This window comes from Perognathus longimembris, chromosome 28, assembly GCF_023159225.1.
Source record: "Perognathus longimembris pacificus isolate PPM17 chromosome 28, ASM2315922v1, whole genome shotgun sequence".
NCBI lineage: Eukaryota > Metazoa > Chordata > Mammalia > Rodentia > Heteromyidae > Perognathus > Perognathus longimembris.
This window is the reverse complement of record NC_063188.1, coordinates 103,922,624-103,943,678: the sequence shown is the minus strand read 5'-3', so window position 1 is coordinate 103,943,678 and position 21,055 is coordinate 103,922,624. Positions and strand designations below refer to the sequence as shown.

The 21,055-nt window shown below is 40.2% G+C and overlaps 1 protein-coding gene across 10 annotated transcripts in view; it reads left to right on the top strand.

Annotated features, from left to right (window-relative positions):
• Window positions 1–3,623: 3,623 nt before the first annotated feature.
• Reps2 (RALBP1 associated Eps domain containing 2) overlaps window positions 3,624–21,055 on the top strand; it is a 173,447-nt gene continuing 156,015 nt past the window's right edge. For 3 of the 10 annotated variants that reach the window (XM_048336894.1, XM_048336896.1, XM_048336893.1), the window contains exon 1: window positions 3,625–3,931. In XM_048336894.1, coding sequence (XP_048192851.1) covers window positions 3,698–3,931 — 234 coding nt within the window. In that variant the 5' untranslated portion in view covers window positions 3,625–3,697. Of the gene's footprint in view, window positions 3,932–21,055 lie in introns of all 10 variants that reach the window. The other 7 variants (XM_048336897.1, XM_048336895.1, XM_048336902.1 and 4 more) reach the window with 4 other exon arrangements.

The following is a 21,055-nucleotide window of genomic DNA, read 5'->3' as shown; positions in this document are numbered from 1 at the left end:
AAGGGTAGGCCTCTAACACCTGAGTCATAACTTCATTTTCAGCCTTTTGGTGGTTAATTGGCAATGAGTCTCTTGGACTGGCTGGCTTTGAATGATTATTCTAAGATCTCAGCTTCCTGAGTAGCTAGGATTACAGGTGTGAGCCACCAATGCACATCCTAAGCATATTTAGTTTAAGGTTATAATTTATAAATGGAAAAGATGGCAGATGCACTCATGGGTCCTGCTTAATTCAAGGTCATGAAACACATGTCCCAAAGATTGAAGTGGCAATAGGGAAGACAGAACACTATTGAGCTTGCTCAGTTTGGCTTCATAAAATGGTAGAAAAGAATAACTCTGGGTATGAAAAAAAGGAAAGGACACTTAAAAAACTTTTTGTGCCAGTCTTGGGGTGTAAAGTCAGGGCCTAGGCACTGTCCCTGATCTTTTGTGCTGAAGGCTAACACTGTACCACTTAAGCCACAGCTCTACTTCTGGCTGTTTGGTAGTTAATAGAAGATAAGTGTGTCATGGATTTTCCTGCCCAGGTTGGCTTTGAACTATGGTCCTGAGAAGCTAGGATTATGGGTATGCTGGGCAAAGCATTTTTATTAGCATGAATCAGTTGCATGGAGGATTTTCATTGTGATTTTATGACTTTCACACAATGTACTTTGATCAAACTCACTCTTCCCTTATCACCCCTTCCTAACCCTCTAGGAAAAGACATTCTGTAGGTTCATCAATGAAGGATTTTTCCCGTAAAGGTGCCTGTGCTACTTAGTGGCTAATACTTCTGGAGTTCCTGTCTTATATTTCATTCCTTCAGAGTTGAAAAGTAAAACACTATTCTGACCAAGATTGAAGCTAACATATTTAATTTTTTCTTATGTATCTCTTCCCTTTTCCTTTTTGTCTTTATCATCTCATGATTTTCCCCCTTGTACCTTTTTTCCCTTGGTCTTTTTTTTTTAGTTGACCATAGACCCAAGTATTGTTATCATTAGTAGTAAGTTCTAAGATGTCGTTGCTTTTTTACTTTTAATTAAAGTAAAACTGGGTTGAAATTTGTTGTGGTTTTCTTTTTGAGACAGGGTCTTTCTATGTAGCTCAGGCTAGTCTGAAACTCCCATTCTTCCTGTCTCAGCTTCCTCATGTTCTGGGATTACAGACATGCACCCATTATGCCTGGCTGGTGTGGAAGTTAAATACTCTATCTATCTATCTATCTATCTATCTATCTATCTATCTATCTATCTATCTTTTTATTAAAACAAGTTCTAATGTGTATGTTTTAACTTCGGAGCAACTTTTGTCCTCTCTGGTTTACTGCTTCCCAGAAAGGCTTGATTCATATATTTTGGCAACAGTTCCTAGGAACAATGGCATTTCAGGGAAAGAGAGATGCACATGTGTAGGGATGATGCTGGAATTTCCAGCATTGTATGTCTTCCTGGGGCTTTCCCCCAGACTTTCCCTTAAAAGTTCTTAGAGTACAGCCAATGAAATGTAAGTTCATTTGAAAATATAGTGTTATCATGCTTATTGCAGCTTTATTCACAGTAGTCATACTGGGATCTGTCAAGATGTGCAAGAACTTATAAATTGGATGGAATGATATATATATATATATGTGTTTTTTCTTATTTATTGTCAAAGTTATGTACAGAGAGGTTACAGTTCCATATGTTAGGCATTGGATACATTTCTTGTATTGTTTGTTACCTCTTTATATATGTATTTTTATACACTTTCATGGAATATTATTCAGCAATACAGAAAAATGAGATGACAATTTGAAGGAAAATAGATGGAACTGGAGATCAACATGTTCAGTGGAGGAAAGCCAAACTCAAAAAGCAAATAAATACATGAATAAATAGATTCTTGGCATCCCTGGCCATCAAGAAAATGCAAATCATTCCTCTTACTCCAATCAATATGACCATCTTCAAGAATATCAACAACAAGAAGTGCTGGAGAGGATTCAGGGGGAGAAAGAACTCATACACTGTAGGTAGGAATGTAAACTAGTTCAACCACTATGGAAGGCAATTTGGCGATTCCCCAAAAAGCTAAAAATAGAACTACAATTTAATCCCACAATACCACTCTTGGACACATCTCTGAAAGAAATTGAGTCAATATGCAATGGAGGCGCTTATACACCCATGTTCATTGCAGTACTATTCATAATAGCTGAGTTAAAGAAATAGCTGAAATGTCCTACAAGTAACGAGCAAACCAAGACATGTGGTATATATACATGGATTATTATTCAGCCATATAGAAGAAATGAAATTATGTTGCTTGTAAGTACATGGATGGATGTTAAGTGAAGTATGTCAGGTTCAGGAGGACAATAGTCGCATATGGATGACAGACCTAAAAAGTAAGCATAGATGTAAGTACATACAAGACTGTTTGACCAGATCAGAAGGAAGATAGAAAAAGAGAATATTAGAGGGCAATCAATACAGTGAAATTTGAATGACAAAGTCACACTAACTTTGTCTATGCTTACCTTGAACCTGAAATCTTCCTGCCTCTGGATTAACTGCAGTTACAGGTATGTGATACCAAACAGTTCCCCCCACTATTTTTTTTTGTAAAACTATGCTTGTAGTCATACCAAAATAACTGCTTTTGGGGAGGGGGGGTATGAGGGACTAGGTAACAAACAGTACAAGAAATGTATCCAATGCCTAACGTATGAAACCTCTCTGTACATCAGTTTGATAATAAAATTTTGAAAAAAAATAACTGCTTTTGGAGGGTGAGAACACTCTTTCTGAAGTCTATATTTTTGGGCCCTACCATGTAAATCTGCTCCATAGCACCAGGTGTTGGTTAGAGTCTCTAGGTAAGAATCTCTAAGAATCTCATGGACTTTCCTGCGTGGACGGGCTTTGAATCATGTTCTTCTGATCTCATCCTACTGTGATCTTCAGATCTCAGCCTCCTGAGTAGCTAGAATTACAAGCAAGAGCCAGTGGCACCTTACCCTAGATTTGAGTTGTGTCTGAGAAAGAAGGTGGCCTAACCCTATCCTCTTCAACACTTTGAGGAGTCTCTGGGACCCCATTGATGTAATCTTTGTTCTCCAGCTTGTTAGAACACAAGCAATATTATAAAGAGAGAGAGGAAACCTAACTCTCCCTGCCTTGCTTGTTCTGGAAAGTGCATAGCGTGGTGTGGTAAACTCAAGGCACCTGCTCCAGTCTCCTAGGAAGAAAACATCTTCCTCATCCTCTGAAAAGCATTATTCCTCCAGGTAGGTAGAAGCTCCCTTCCTAGTCAGGGCGGAGAGCCAAAGATGCCCCTCTGGGGTAAAGTGGGCTGGGCTGGCGCCAGCCCTCCCTCTCCCACCCTGGCCTCACCTGCCAAGCAGGAGCCAGACTGGACAGGTGGTGCACGGAGTTAGTTACCTGGAGAGGGGCGGGGCAGGGAGAGGCAGGCGCGTGGGGGGCAGGGCTTTGGTGGGATCCTCGCTTGTGATTGGTCTTCGCGGCGCCTGTCTCCATGTGCCGCGCCGCGGAGGCACAACATTCAAGCCCGGGGGCGGGGCTGCGGCGCACCGGGAGGAAGCCGCCTCGCGGCAGCTGCGGGGCTCAGAGGCGGCGACGGCCAAGGCCCAGGCGGTGGCGGTGATTGGGACCGAGGAGGCGGCACCTTAGCTGGGGACAGGGCTTCTGCAGGACTCCTTGGAAAGCCCATGGAGGCGGCGGCGGGCGGAGGCTGTGGCTCTGGGCCGCCCTTGCTACTGAGCGAAGGCGAGCAGCAGTGTTACTCCGAGCTGTTCGCGCGCTGCACCGGCGTCGCTAGTGGCGGCTCCCTGCCCGGGCCCCCTGAGGCAGCCAGGGGCGCCCCGGGAGCGGCCAATGCGGCCACGGGTCCGGTAGCCGATCTGTTCCGGGCGTCCCAGTTGCCCTCGGAGACACTGCACCAGGTATGTTCCTGTGTTCCCTGTTCCTGCAGATAGGTGGGCATGGGGTGTAGGGGACATATGGTGCGAGTGGGGTGACAGGACGGCTTGCAGGGATCTGGAGGCCACCGGCAGGTCTTGGAGAGTGGGGGCTTGGCAGCTGGGAATGGCGGCGACGCCCTAGCCCCTGGGGACATGAGCCTCTACAGCTCAGCTCCTCACCCAGTGCTGGGTGAGCTCCTTCTTTCCTCTCCAGAGACTGACACTCCTTCCCCCCTTCCCCCGCCCTCCCCGATCATTTCTGGGGTTCTGCAACCACCCAGACCCAAAGTTTGCTCTGTTCTGTAAGGGATGTTTGTCTTGGCTGCTGTCTGATTTAACCTCTGTTCCCCGCTTCGGCCCCTCCCTCTCCCGAGTGGACGCTCAGGGTGCCTAGCTGGGGTTTGAACAACTTGAAGTGTGTGTGTGTGTGTGTGTGTGTGTGTGTGTGTGTGTGTGTGCATGCACACATGCATGTGTGCCTTGAGCTACATGTTATCTTTTATGTTTTATAATAAATGCACATCTACTCTCTCTCTCTCTCTCTCTCTCTCTCTCTATATATATATATGTATTTATATTTGCTCACTTGTCTTCTGAATGTTAGCATTAAACTGGAAACCTTGACCGGACAACTTGCAGAGCAGAGACTCAGGGCTGCGTGAGGACATAGGTCAAGCCAAAGCCAAAGCCAAGTTCCCCATTTGGGGCTCGGAGTGGACCCCAGTGTCTATCAAAGGAGATTGCTGCTGTTTGTCATTCTATCATTGTTTGAGCTTCATCTACAGTCAAAAACTAAGGGGCATTGTATAGCTACTTTTTTTTGGTTTGCTCCATACCTGGAAAAAGAGGAGGGGATGATCTACAGCTGGGGGTGCTTTTGTTCCTTAAAGCTTGGAGAAACCTTTTGTCACTTGCTGTCACTGCACTAAATGAGGATAACATTAATAATAGCAGGTCTGAAATATGGAAGGAAGCTTTTCTTTAAAAAGCAGTAGGATGAAAGTTTGAATGCCAATTGAAGTTAAAGTATTAGTGCTATTTTAAAACCTAGTTTCAAAGGAGTATTGAAGGTTTTATGGTTCACTTGCACTGCTATTGTGTTTGTAATTTTTCTTTTGTCACCCCAGACTGTGTTTTGTACAGCTAGAGTGTGCATATGCCCACGTGTTTATGAGCATAGCTTTAGCTACTCTGTCATTTGTTTCACCTCTCCGAATTTAAGATTTCTGAAAATATACTTAGTATTCATTGAATTTAGCATGGATGTTTGTCCCCAAAGAAGTCCTTGATAATGCAGACAGTTCTGTCACTGTTGCTAAGCAGTTCAGCTGGAGCAGGTAAAAAGGAAGTCAGTGCCCCAAACACAAACCATGGCTGCTACATGAGGCCCTCAGGATACTTCCAAGCATTATAAATTTATTGAAGTGACTGAGGCTATGCAGCAGGTAGGTTAGGTCTGGGCACCTGTTAAGGCATATTTTGTTGTTAGCAATGCTTCAAGTGTGATAAGAGGTGGTGGATGTGTTAGCTAAGATCGCTTCAGGAATTGCGGAGGGGATTTTCCTTGAGTTGTCACCCATGCTAAAGTAGCTTCTTGTGTCTTTGGGAAATCTAAGATTTAAACATTAAACATTCAAAAGAACCCACAGAGCCTTTGCACAGATGACATAATATACTCTAGTTGAAAATTGCATGCAAAAGGCTGCTTCAGTTGTTTGCAAAGGGAACTTTCCTAGAAGATTGCTTAGAGTGAATATCTCAGAGCTTGCAGCCAGAGTACAGTGAAGCAACTCTCTTTAGCCTAACAAAATTATAATAACCCCATCTTCTTGGTATAGGTGAAAATAAAAATTAAAGGCATCCCAGACAGTAAAAGGCAATTTTAAGGCAGTCAAACAAAGTCAATAACTGGCATCCACCTAATTCTTTTTTGTTTGTTTGTTTTTGCCAGTTGTGGAGCTTGAACTCAGGGCCTGAGCACTGTCCCTGGCTTTTTGCTCAAGGCTAGCACTCTACCACTTGAGCCACAGTGCCACTTCTGGCTTTTTCCATATATATGGTGCTGAGGAATCAAACCCAGGGCTTCATGTATACGAGGCAAACACTCTATCACTAGGCCATATTCCCAGCCTCTAATTCTTTGTTTGTGTCCATCCTGAGGCTTGAACTCATGACCTGGGCTCTCCCTAAGCATTTTTGCTCAAGATTAGTGTTCAGCCACTTGAGCCACAGCTCCATTTCTGGCTTTTTGGTGATTTTAAAGCGAGAGTCTCCTGGGCTTTCCTGTCCAGGTTGGCTTCCAGCCTCAGTCCTCAGATCCAGCCTCCTGAGGAGTTAGGATTGCAGGCGTGAGCCATCTGTGCTGGACCCAGCCACCTAATTTTTATTCATTCCTTTGGTGATGGTGCTGCTGGTTGTGTGTCTATTTTGTCCACCTGAACTTGCATGATTCCATCCATGTGTTATTCTTTAAAACAAGCATAGAAAATTTCCCCCTTGCCTTGTTAAACAGGAACTTGTAAGTTTAGATTTAAGTGGCTCAACAGGTATAACTGCTCAAATCATGGAGGCACTTACCAACTTTGGTAGTTTCTATGGTAACAGTCAGATTTTTTTTTTCCCCTCTTAATAAACAAGATGATAATAATGTACCCAGAAAGGTGAGAATCTTAAAATCTTACTGGAGTCCATGTCCCAGAGAGTGAATGAGATGAACATGGTTTAGATGGAAGTATTATATGTATGAATGTAAATAGAACTATGATCCGTGTTTTGAGAAAGGGGAAGGGATGAGGTGGGTGATAGGGGGATGAGTTTGAGCAGAGTATTTTGTATGCCTATATGGAAACATTGCCGTGAAAACTTCTTATACAACTAACAGAAGCTAATAAAAAGTCTTTAAAACACTTAATTTCATCTACTTATGGTTAAAATAAACCAGAACACCGGTTACAGAAGTGAACCTATGAACTTATTTTAGGGTTTTAAACTTTTTTAATATTATGTGTTATAGAAGAGAACTTACAAATTTACCTTAGGGGTTTTCTCCAGCTGATATGCAATTATTTATATATACTTACAAATTATAAATATTATCTCAACGTATGCTATGGTTTAGATAAGTATTCCATAGTGGGACTGTTGGTGGAACCGGGAGGTTGGGCTTAGTGGGAGGTCATTATATATCATTGAGGATTTGGACTTGAAGGGAGTTTTAAGACTTTACCTCTTCCATCTCTTTTGCTTCCTGGCTGTGAGGTGGTCTATTCGCTCTGTCATGTGCTTTCTACCATTTCCATCTGACATGTCTCCCAGAGTCCCAAAGCAATGGGATCAGTAGATCATAGACTGGCACCTCTAAGACAAGTGTATTTGGCATTCTATTATTCTGACATCAGGCTAACAAGACACATACATGTGCACATGCACACATTTATATAGAAGATTTTTGTTGGGGCTGGGGATTCAACCCTAAGATTTACTTACACTTAGCAAGCATTCTACCACTGAGTCCACATATAGTTTCATACACTATTTTCTCAGGATAGTTTTAGATGGGGACCATTGAAGAGAGAATACAGAGGGTTTCTATTTCCCTGTACTACTCATCTGCATAGCCTCCCCCACTATCAATATCTGGCACCAGAGAGGTATGTTTGCTACTCTTGATGAACCTACATTGATGACGACATTATTTCCAGAGAACAGAGTTTCCATTAGGAATCACTGTTGTTGTTGTTTTATTCTATGAGTGAATGAATGCCATATATCCAGCCTTGTAGTATCATACAAAATAATTTTACTGCCTTAACAATCCCTCGTTCCACTGAGACATCCTTCCTTTCCTGCAAACCACTGATATTTTTACTGTCTCCATAGCTTTGCCTTTTAAAGGATGTTATATATTTTGGCATTATACAGTATATTGCCTTTTTCAATTGGCTCCTTTCACTTAGAAATCGGCATTTAGGAGTCTTTTCATGGTTTGGAGCTTACTTCTTTTTAGTACTAAGTCTATTGTCTGGTCATATTCTTTTATTCCTTTCCTTGGCTGAAGGAAATCTTGGTGGTTTCTAAGTTTTTGACAATTGTGGATATAGCTGTGTGCAGCTTTGTCCATACATTTTTAAGCCATGGGGGTAAATAGCAAGGAGTGTATCGCTAGATGCTATGGTAACACCATGCTTAATTTCCAGTCTTCTAAAATGACTGTATCATTTTGTATTTCCTTCAGCAGTGAATGAGAGTTCCTGTTACTCTACAACCTCATCAGCATTTGGTATTGTTAAAGGTTTTGGATTTTCGCCATTGTAATATGTGGATACTGATGTCCCATTGTTTTAATTTGTTAATTCTCTAAAGATATATGATGTTGGGAACATTTTTATGTTCTCATTTGCCATCTTACATTATATTTTAATGCATCCCAATAAGCTATTTTAAGTTATTTTTATGTATTTATACAGCATTCATTTTCATGTGCTGATTTATTTGAAAGCAGTATTCTAGCAGTAGTTGGAAAATAGTTGAATAAAAAGCCTTTTATACTAGAAAAGGAGTATATAAAAGTATGTGGGTTTTTGTTTCATATTTTAAGACAAAAGACTATGAATATTAGTGATGTCTCCCTAGGTTGTAAAGTATTTCATGGACAATATTTTACTAGAAGTCAACATTTTACTAGAAGTCATGGGGTATGGTGGGAATCAAGTTTAGGTTTGACCCATGTAAGTTTTTGTTGCATGACAGGTTCTGTCCTAGATGCTGAAGTTATAGCAGTGAATCAAACTCAGATCTCTTCTCTCATGGCTCTTACATTTCATTGCAAATGTTTTTTATACTTCAAGGGTTTTTTTGTGTGTATAAGAAATATCTAAAAGATATCTAAATAAAATATCTACCTTCAAGTGACAAAATATATATTTGACATAGTAATTAAACAGATATCATACATATTCTTTAGAATAGCATTATAATCTCTGGGGATACTGGGCACATTTCACTTTAATGATAGGTAATTCTTAGACATTAAGAGGAATAGTTTTATAAAATACTGATTCTATATTATTCAGGAGAAAAAATGAATGGGGAGAAAAGAGTCTAGTAAGCAATCAATGCCTTTTATCTAAGTAGATTTGATTAACGTAGAAATAAAGCAATTTTGGAGCCAGTAGCTGGTGGTGACTCATACCTATAATCCTAGCTACTCAGGCTCATACCTATAATCCTAGCTTCTCAGGAGGCTGAGATCTGAGGATAGGGGTTCAAAGCAGACAAATCTATGGGATTCTTTTCTCCAATGAATCAGCAAAACATTGAAGGTGGAGGCCTGGCTCAAGTGGTAGAGTGCTAGAGAACCACAAAGTTGTGAAAAGTAGGGGATATTTTTTAGACTCTGAACATAATTTCACTTTTTGGGAAAAGTTATTTTTGTTTTTTCTAAATTTCAGAGATAATTTTTTTACCATTAAGGCTAAAGATAAAAGACAAAATTCTTATAATCTTTTTCCTGTTACTAGATTATTGGCCAAAACTATTTTTTTCTTTTGGTGCCAAGTACTGGGACTTGAACTCAGGGCCTCAGTTCTTGCTTGACTTTTTCACTGGGGGCTGGTGCTCTACCACTTGAGCCACACCTGCACGTCTGGCTTTTTGATGGTTAATTGGCTATAAGAGTCTCTCCTAGTTGTTTACCCTGCTGACTTTGAACCAAGATCTCCAGATCTCAGCTTCCTGAGTAGCTAGGATTATAGGCCTGAGCCACCAGTGCTTGTGTCAGAACTATTAAAAAGATAAATGAAACAATTTTCAAATTTTGTATGTTTAGGTCATTTCATTTCATATCATATATTTTAGGGGAGACAGAGACTATCATACAAAAATAGTAAGTAGGATGACATGCTGTTTTAGAATAAATTGTAGCAGATACAGTAAAGTATCAGGGCCAAAAACCATTGTTTGTTTAAAAAGAGGATATTAGCCGGGGCTGGGAACATGGCCCAGTGGCAAGAGTGCTCGCCTTGTATACAGGAAGCCCAGGGTTCGATTCCCCAGCACCACATATACAGAAAACGGCCAGAGGTGGCGCTGTGGCTCAAGTGGCAGAGTGCTAGCCTTGAGCAAAAAGAAGCCGGGGACAGTGCTCAGGCCCTGAGTCCAAGACCCAGGACTGGTAAAAAAAAAAAAAAAAAAAAAAAGAGGATATTAGCCAGGCACCGGAAGCTCATACCTGTAATTCTAGCTACTTAGGAGGCTGAGATCTGAGGACTGTGATTCAATGCCAGCCCAGGCAGAAAAGTCTCTGTGAAATTTTTATCTCTAATTAAACACTCAAAGACTGGAAGTGGTAGAGCTCAAGTGGTAGAGCGCTAGCCTTGAGCACAAGGAGGCTCAGGACAGAGCCTAGGCCCTGAGTTCAAGCCCTACAACCAATAAAAACAACAACAACAACAATGGGATATTGCTTTTCCATCATTCTCTTTTCTTTCTTTTTTCCCTTCATACAAAGGCTTAAACTCAGTAGTACTTGCTCAGCTTACTAATTCATGGCTGGCACTCTACCTCTTGGGCCATACCCCCAGCCCAGTTTTTATTGGTTAATTTGAGAGAGAGTCTCATAAACTTTTCTGTCAAGGCTGGCTTTGAACCTCAATCCTCCAGATCTTGCCTCTTGCATAGTTAAGATTATAGATGTGAGTCATTGATACCTGGCAAAAGGAGGATATTAGCATAATTGTTACTCACTGACTCTTAAAAATGGGAATCCATTTTTAATGGGCGGGTGTTGTGGGGATGAATCCAGAACCTTGTGTAGGAGCGTAGGAGCTTCACCACACAGTCTTCACTGATTCACTGATTCTTTTTTTTCTTTCAACTTTTTAATTGTCCAAATGTGATACAGAGGGGTTACAGATTCATATGAAAGGCAGTGAGTACATTTCTTGTTCTACTTGTTACCTCCTCCCTCATTTCCCCCCTCCCCCTCCCACTTTCCCTCTCCTCCCAAGAGTTGTGCAGTTGGTTTACATCCAATGGTTTCTAAGTGTTGCTTTTTGAATGGTTTGTCTTTTTGTTCTTTGTCTCTCGATTTTGGTATTCCCTCTCGCTTTCCCAGTTCTATTACCTGTTTCGGACAATATCCAGGGTACTCAGATGTAGTACAGTGGTAGCGAGGGTACAGCCACAGGAAGGGACTACAAGAGAACAAAACTAGACAAACCACTCAGTCAAACAAACTGACAAGGAAAAAAGAGAAAAAAAGTAGTACGAGTTCACATCGCATGTTGAGAATAATTACAACAGTAGTATAACTCTTGTTTCCATAACATGGAGTTCATTTCACTTGGCATCTTCTTATGTGGTCATATGGGTGTAGTTATTGGGGTATTTTGGTCTTCTACCATGACTAGCCTATTCCTGTATTAGCTATTCCCTATGAGGGGCATCATAGGGTTTATGTTTCTTTGGGTGTGGGTCACTTCACTTAGTATGATTTTTTCCAATTGCTTCCACTGATTCTTTCATTATAACCTATTTCAAGCATACATAACTTACCCAACAATGATGACAATAACAACAAAAAGAGTTGCAAATGAGTTTGTACCCACTTTTAGTATAAGAAGTAAGATAATCCAACTAAAATGAAAAACTTCATCGGTTTCCTTCTCTGGTCTTATTCCTAACTGTCCCTACTCCAGAAATGGTTGTTATCTTGAATTTGAGGTACATGATTTGAAATTTTCTAAATACCTTTATTATATGTATAGTTTCCGTATATATATATGTGGATCACTAAAACAGTGATTTGTGTGGCGTTGCAACTTAAAAAGAGCATTGTATTCTGTGTAACCTTCTGCAACTTGCTTTTCCTCTCATTGTTAGGTTTTTGGAATTCATCCTTGTTTACACATGTGCTGTCAGTTCATTTGTTTCCTTTAAAGATTTTTTTATTACCTTTCTTGTAATGAATCATCATTATGTTTTTTCAGAGATATTTATGTCAAAGGAAAGTAGGTGGCATTCCTGATTTATGTAGAATGTCATGTGATTGGAGGACTGTTCAATACATGTATGAACAATAAGATACCTTCATAAATAGCAGATATTCTTTTTTTGGCCAGTCCTGGGGCTTGAACTCAGCGCCTGAGCACTGTCCCTTGGCTTTCTTTTGCTCAAGGCTAGCACTCTATCTCTTAAGCCACAGCACCCTTTCCGGCTTTTTGTGTATATGTGGTGCTGAGGAATCGAACCCAGGGCTTCATGTATAAGAGGCAAGTGCTCTGCCACTAGGCCATATTCCCAGCCCCTGATATTCTTTTAAACTCTTACATTGTAATTATAAAAGTGATATACAGAGGGGTTACAGTTACCTAAGTTAGGTAATGAGTACATTTCTTTTTGGACAATGTCACACTTTTGCTTTCACTTGCTCTCTCCCATTTTTTCCCTCCCATCCCCACCGACAAGTTGTATACTTCATTTTCAACAGTGTCTGGTGAGTAAACATACTGATATTCTTGAAGGTGCTAAAAAACCTTCGAGCTAGTTATGTTCAACTTTCATGGGCTTTCCTCCATCTTTTTAAAAACTGAAAATCTCAAACAAGAAGATAGAGGAATGAATTATTAGACCATCACTGTACTCACAACTCAGGCTCAACAACCATCAATGCATTGCTGCCTCACTTTAATCTGTATTTCTGTCTTTGTTATCATCCTCTTCTCCTGTCCCTGAGCAAGTGTAAGACATCATATGCTTGATAGGGTTTGCTTCAAGGAAGTAACCTGGTGGCATGCCAGACACGGGAACTTGCAGTTGGTTTAAGATGGGTAGAAAAGGTACCTGTGGTCTAAGGACAAATGTCAGAGAATGGTTCCTCATGATCAAGCTATTGGCCATTATTGGGGTACTGATACTTGAGGCCTGATTTAGAATAATTGGGGAAAGCTATAGGGAAGTTGAAAGTGAGCCAAAAGCAGACTAGAAATATGAGATAGCTTTGAACATTGTCCCAGTTTCACATTCCTAAGTTGAGGCTACCTGGCTTTAAGGGCATAGAACATTGGCCTTGAGAAAATATTAGGTTACTTTTCTAATTATTTCTTCCTTTTTAAAGGGGATTTGGTTCCTTTCTAGGTTCATCACCCCCCAAACTCTACTTATTTCCTAAAAGCAAGTTTCTTAGATTTTCTATTTATAGCCTTCTGTTCTTCGCTTACATCTGTTGAGGGGCAACCAATCAACCGGAGTTGCGCAGGGCTGAGGGCTTTCCCAAGGCATGGAACTTTTACTTTTCAGACTCTCAGGCCAAGTGGGATTATTGGCTACCCCTTCTGTGGGTTACTGTGGTAGTTATCTATTGTTCTATGATGAATTATCACCAATTTCTCAACTTAATGCAGCACACATTTACCATCTCCTAGTTTCGTGGGCTAGAAGTGTGGATAGGGCTTACCGGGATTCTCAGCACAGAGTCACCAGGGTTCCTAAAGCTATAGGCAAGATCAGTGGGGCTCCATTGCTTTTAATTGTTGGTGATTTGTGTGTGTGTGTGTGTGTGTGTGTGTCCCCTTGTGTTCTCCCTGAGGCTTAAATTCAGGGTCTGGGCACTGTTGCTGAGCTCTTTTTGCTCAAGGCTAGTGGTCTACCACTTGAGCCACAGCTCCAGGTTAATTGGAGATGAGAGTCTCATGGACTTTCCTGCCTGGGCTGACTTTGAACCATAACCCTCAGATCTCACCCTCCTGAGCAGCTAGGATTACACTGGCTTCTGGTGTTACTTGTGATTTTAAAGTGCGTGCGTGTGTGTGTGTGCGCATGCGTGCGCACACGTGTGCTGGGGATGGACCTAGGGAGGATTTTGTGCATGCTAGACAAGCACTGTACTACTGAGTTACATCCCCAGCTAGCCTGTGAGTTTAGGGACTGAGGAGCTCAGCTCCTTGAGGTCATCCACAGTTGCTTGCCTCATGACTGACTAGGCAGTTTGCAGAATAGCTATTTGCTTCTTTAAAGCCCATCAGGAGGGCGTCTTTACCATCAGTTAAGATAAAGGACATTGCATCACTTTTGCTGTATTTGCTTGAAGCAAGCCACAGGCTCAATCTTCAGTCAAAGGGGAGGGGATTAATAGGAATTAAGAAGTACTGAGAAGACATGTTAGGGCTGTTCTACCACACTTGCTTTCTAGGTTTGTTGGAAGGAAAACCTGGTTAGCTTTTTCCATTCTTTTTCCATAGGGAGCCTGCTGTTCACTATATAACTCCAGGCTGGTTTCAAACTCAGTTTTCCTACATTAGTGCTGGTATTATTGGTGTATACCATCATGCCTAGCCTGGCTAGTTTCTTGAGGCCAGAACACACACACACACACACACACACACACACACACACACACACACAAACACACACACACACACACACACACACACACACACACACCCCTCCCTCCCTCCCTCCCTCCCCGCCCCCGCCCTTGGCGAGTTTTTTGAGAACAGAACCACATAGTCCCGTTTTCTCTCCCTATATCTCTATCATTCTATCTAACATGGCAAAGCATGTCACTAATTTTGAATGTACCTTTTTGGTTGGCTTATATTAATTATGCAGTAGGATTTCATTGTTACATCTCCACACATGAGTACATTGTATTCCAATCAATTTTGGCCCTTCTAGCTGAATTTATCTTTTAAAGAAATATTTTCTTGCAAAATGTATTTCCTTTTCCCAAATAGAACTAGCAAATATGTATCTTCTTACGCATTTCAATTATACTCATTAAGCAGCTTGTTTTTCTTTTGAACTAGAAGCAGGCAGGAAAGAAAGTAGAAAAGCAGATATTAAGGCTGGAAATGTAGCTCAGAGGTATAGTACTTGCCTAGTGTGCCTAATGCTCTTGGTTTGACTCCCAGCACTGAAAGAAAAAGACCAGGGCTGGGCATGGGTGGCTCATGACTATAATCCTAGCTACTCAGGAAGCTGAGATCTGAGAATTGCTGTTCAAAGCCAGCTGGGGCAGGAAAGTCCCCATGAGACTCTCATCTCCAATTAACCACTCAGAAACTGGAAGCGATGCTGTGGCTCAATGGTTGAGTGCTAGGCTCAGGGACAGTGCCCAGGCCCTGAATTTGAGCCCCACAACCAACAAAAAGAAAAAAAAATCAGATGTTGATATCCTTCATGGCCACTCTTGCTCAGAAGTTCTCAAGCAGGATTTCTTAGCCTGTATCCAATTGAGAGGGTCTGTGAATTTGGAGTCAGAAAATGGCATATATTTATTTTTATTATTGCCACTGAAGATGTGCATTTCCTTCTGTTGTGCAACTAGGTAACACATCATATTAGCATCATCACTTCCTATGACTTTATCACCTATAAAAATAGGAGTTTAGGCAGGTTCCAGTGGCTCATGTGTATAATCCTAACTACTTAGGAGGAGATTGAGATCTGAGGTTCATGGTTTGAAGCCATCCTGGGTAGGAAAGTTTGTAAGATTCTTATCCTCCATTAAGCACCATCGAAGCCAGAAGTGGAGTTATGGCTCAAGTGGTAGAGCACTAGCCTCGAGTAAAAAAGCGTAGGGACAGTGACCAGGCCCTGAGTTCAAGCCTCAGAACCACACACACACACACACACACACAAAAAAAAAAAAAAGAGAAGAAAGAAATAGGAGTTTAAAAATCATACTACTACAATTACTGTAGACATGTCATTTGTTAACACACACACACACATACACACATATCCACTCATCCCTCAACTTTGGTCTTTAACGTTTTAATAGCTGTATTTTAATATATTTCCTTTACAATATTATTTTTATTTTTTTATAGCACTGGAGGTAGAACATAGGGCCTTGTACTTGCTAGGCAAGCACTGTACCACTTGAGTCATGCCCCCAGCCCATTTATTTTATTTTAAATGTTTTACTTTATGCATTGAAAAACATCATTTTGGAAGTTTTCTGAAGGGGCCATGGCACAAAAATAGTTAAAAAGCTTTTCTCAGAAGAGTTGTGAGGACTAGAAATATCTGCCTTTCTTACTTGATTGTATTTCAAAGTCAAAAGGCAAGTACACTGTCAGGTGTAGGATTCTTTGTTTTTCCTTTTATTCCCTTTGTATATATGTTTATGTAAACAAAATAAAAATTACCTTGGAGGTAAAGCATACACATCAAGACAATAAATTATTTTTGAACTTGGAAAGTCTCATTTTCATGAATATATACAATTTTCAACTAACGATGAATTTCCTGAATGATATATGGTAGTGTTTTGTAATTTTAAAATTATCTTTATTTTATTTTTTATTTTTTTTGCCAGTCCTGTGCATTGAACTCAGGGCCTGAGCACTGTCCCTGGCTTCTTTTTGCTCAAGGCTAGCACTCTACCATTTGAGCCATAGTGCCACTTCTGGCCATTTTCTACATATGTGGTGCTGGGGAATTGAACCCAGGGCTTCATGTATGCGAGGCAAGTACTCTTGCTACTAGGCCATATTCCCAGCCCTAAAATTATTTTTAAATAGTTGTACAAAGGGGTTTCAATTCAGCATGTGAGTTTGAGAGAATGCTGCATTTGATCAACGTCACCCCTCCCATCATCATTCTTTCCCAGGAGCAAGGTTCTGGAAGGCTGCTGTGGTCTGTCTTCTAGTCCATTCTGTAGGAAGCCCAGATATTTTTTTTGGTGGGGGAGCACGCAGTAGCCTTTACAGCGCTCACTCTGATCTGTGCCTGTGACCTCTTTATCTGGGCCTCTCAACTGGTTTCACTAGGAAGGGTGAAGGATGAAAAAAGAAGGACAAACTCTGTTGTGGGAGAGCCTCTCTAGAGCAAATAGCAGTTATTTATTGGGCTATTTTATTTATTAACTGTATTTGAGAAACTTTGAGTTGAGAAACTCAGCTATCTTCATACTGTATATATGCTTCACGATCAGAAGAGACAATTAACATTTGACTTGTGATAAATATTTGCTTGGACTTAATTCATTTGCAGCACTTTGTTATTGTTCTGCAGAGAAATACTTTGGTTCAGTCTCTGGGTGTTTCTACCTGTATTAATTTCTTGACTAGGTGAAGCAAATCTTACAGATGCCAGCAGTTAAGACTTATTCTTTCTGAAATCTGTAAACTAATCTCTCTTTATCGCCCTTCCTTAGTTCAGTGTTAGCCTTTTAAAAACGAGTAATGCACTCACAACTTTTGGTCCTTGGATATATTTGGTATTCTCTGTGTTCTAGGTACCCCTTTAGGGTATCTTTGAAAAATGTTTAAACTTCTCTCCTTTGTACATACTCGTATTTTTCTCTAATGGTACTAATATTGAGAGAGAGCAATGAGAATAATGCATGTAAAATTTAATAGTGGATGTTTTACCTTCTTTTATTCTTGGTTCACAATCAAGTATCTCAACCTCAATACTACTCATACGTCTGGACAGATAATTAATTGTGCAGACTTGGAGGAGCTGCCCTGTATATTGCAGGATGCTTAATGGCATCCCTGGTCTCTACCCCCTTGACACAGTAGCTGTCCCTCTTCCCACTTGTGGTAACAGAAAATGTTTCCTACCATTGTGAGGGTTCTTTCAATATAATTCACTTTAGTTGTACCTATAAGGTAATAATCATGATAGAAGCCAACATTGATTTATTCTTGATCATTTCCTTGGCTTTGTCCTCTAACTTGTACAATGCTCATCTCATTGAATTTTCACAGCCAAACCATGACATGGGTGTTATGTTCATTTTGGAGAAAGCAAAGCAGACTCAAAGATTTATTTGTTTGCCTAAGGTTACATAGGTAAATGAGTTTTGGTAATAATGTTCTTAATATATTTTGGTTGGTCCACAGTCTTTACTGTAGGAGATGGATTACGAAAGGATTTCAAGATAGGAGAGAGGTTTCCTGGTGATGTCTCAATGGAGAGACCATTGCATTCGTAGCAATTCCACGTAAATGTTGGTTTCATGCTTAAAGGCCTCATTTCATACTGTGTGAATTTCTGAGGTACATGGAATTGAAATTAGGGCCTTGTATGGCTCTACCACTTGAGCCACACTCTCAGTCCTATTTTGTGTTTTATGTTCAGACAGTCTCTATGTAGCTCAGGCTGACTTTGAACTCTCCGTGTAGTCCTAGGCTGGCCTTGAAAACTTGGTCTTCCTGTCTTTGTCTCCTGAATAGCTAGGATTACAAATGTGTACCACTAGACATGGCTCTTTTTATCTTTTTTGTATTTCTGCAGTACTGGAGAATGAACTCAGAGCCTCATACTATGTGAGTACTATACCACTTGAGCCATGCCTTCAATCATGTTCATTTCAATTAATGTAGGCAAAACATTTATAATATTCAACATCATTTTGTGATACAATCCCAATAAAATACTATAGAATATGCTGGGAATATGGATTAGTGGTAGAGTGTTGCATAGCATGCATGAAGCTCTGGGTTCAATCCTTAGTACTACATAAACAGAAAGAGCTGACAGTGGCGCTGTGGCTCACGTAGTAGAGTGCTAACCTTGAGCAAAAAGAAGCCAGAGACAGTGTCTAGACCCTGAGTTTAAGCCCCAAGACTGGCAAAAAATGCCATAGGAGGAAATTTCCTTAACATAATGAAGGTCATTTATGGAATGCCCACAGTTAATACTGTAAATACTAAGGAAAAACTGAAAGCTTCTTCTTTAAGTGCTTGTACAAGGAAGGGATGTCCACTTTCACCACTTCTATTCAACACTGTTCTGGAAATAACTGGCAGAAGCAACCTATCAGACCAGGAGAAATAAATAAAAGATATCTAAATTGGAAAAGAAGTAGTACAACCATCCCAGTTTGTAGATGATCTGATCCTCTACCTAGAACACCAAACAACAAATCTGCTAGAACTAATAAATGAATCCAATAAAGTCTCAGGTTATCAAATCCACATACAACATCAGTTGCAATTTTTTTTCCAGTTCTGGAGGATCAATCACAAGGTCTTAGAAATGCTGAACAAGTGCTACCACTGAGCTACATACCCAGTTCTTCAGTTGCAATTCTCTCATGCTTATACTCTACCATGTAAGCCACGCTCCCAGCCTGGGAAAACAGACTAGTATAGCCATTATGCCGAACATTATGGAGGTATGGAGGTTCCTTATCAAATAAGTAGGTACTGGGGAGATAGCTCAGTGCTAGAGTAACATGTACAAACCCTAGATTTGATTCCTAGCGTGTGCATCTGCCTCTCACCAAAAAGAATGTACCATATGATTGAACAATCCGTCTTCTAGGTTCTGGACTCAAAGGAAATGAAATCAGTGTGTCCATGAGATATCTGCTTCCCATATTCATTGCAAGATTATTCACAATAGCCAAGATACAGAGACTGTATAAAGAAATTGTGGTGTGTTTGGTATGTGTGTACATGCACATGTGCACATACATCCACACATACATGCATGTACAAAAGATATACTGTCATTATGACATCATGGGTGAACTTGGGAGACATTCTAAGAGACTAAGCCAAACACAGGAAGAAAAAAACCTCTATGACCTCATTTATATGTAGAATCTGGAAAAAAAGTTGAAACAAAATGGAACCATGGTTAGCAGGGGCAGGGAGGAGGGTGGGAATATGTAGGTCATGGGGTTCAAACTTGCAATTGTGCAGGACAAATAAGTCTAGAGAACTTACAGCAGGACTGTAGTTATTAATGTGTACTGTATAGTGCTCCGAGTGCATTTTAAGTTCTCTTACTGCTCTGTTCCCTCTAAGGAAATAGTGGAAGACAGTTGCTATGATATGATCGTTAAATTGCTTGCCTTTAGTAATAACTTCAGTATGGATGTGTCTGCTGAAACATCATGTGGTATGCCTTAAATTTATACAACAAAAATGGCTATATGCATATATGTATACATACAAGGTTTCTTTATATGTTTTTAAGCCCACCAAAGCCCTAATAGAGCAAACTGAACCCTTGAAAAACAATCTTCCTCATATACTTTAAAGGCAAATACAAAAATAAATAGCTTTGTTCTCTTTTGCATTTTTTTATGGATTAACATATCTTCTGGAAAACTTGTTGCCATGGCAGTGGGATATTATCTATCTTTGTAGTGAAGTGCATAAAAATAGACCTTTGTGCTTAAGGATGATGTTAGTGACAGGTGGCTGGGTGAATGTATGGCAGGCTGCTTTGTCAGGAGTAGTTTATTAACATTCCATTGTTTAAAGTTGTGACGTCAAAATGAGTCTTGATTTTTTTTTTTCTTTCTCAAAACACAATTTCAGCCTGGAAAAAAGTCTTTTTTTTTCTTTCCCTTTTTACTTCCAAATTTCTCTGATTTCACATTTTAAAATTATTGGAAAACTATAAGAATAATTTGTGATATGTGGAAATTACATAAAATTTGAACCTCAGTTTCCATAAGCAATGTTTTATTGAAACACTGTGACACTTACTTGTTTACATAGTGTTTATGGCTGCTTTTGTCCTACAGTGGAAAAGTTGAGTGACTGAACAAAGACCATATAGTCTCAAGAGCCTGAGGTGTTTTCAGAGAAAGTTTGCTACCCTTAGTCTATAATTTTATACACCCAGAATGGGAGATTGTATTGGCTAGTAAAAGCAGATTAAGAAAGAGTTCATATCTATATGAATGCTCTTTTCGTACAAATTCTCTCTCATCTCTTTTATTGCTCAGGATTTGAATGATTGGCCTTGGGCTTGCTAGATAGATGCTTTACCACTTCAACCATACCTCCAGGCTTCAATTTAAAAATACTTTTATTTATTATTATCTTTTGTCAGCATTGGAGTTTGAACCTGTGCTTGCTAGACAGTGGTTCTACCACTTGAGCCACAGCTCCAGCTCTGTATATTTTTCTGTTGCTAAATATTTCTATCTTCACAAGCCGCCTTGGATTCATGTACTATTTCCTGGTCTCACATATACTTGATTTCAATTCTCTTTCTATACCCATATTGTTGTTTTTTTAAATCATAACAAATATTCATAGCCCTTCCCAAATGAGGGAGAATAATGGATTTTATTATTTCACTAGTTAATGTGTTTCCTTTGCTAGCTCAGAAATTATAATCCTTCCA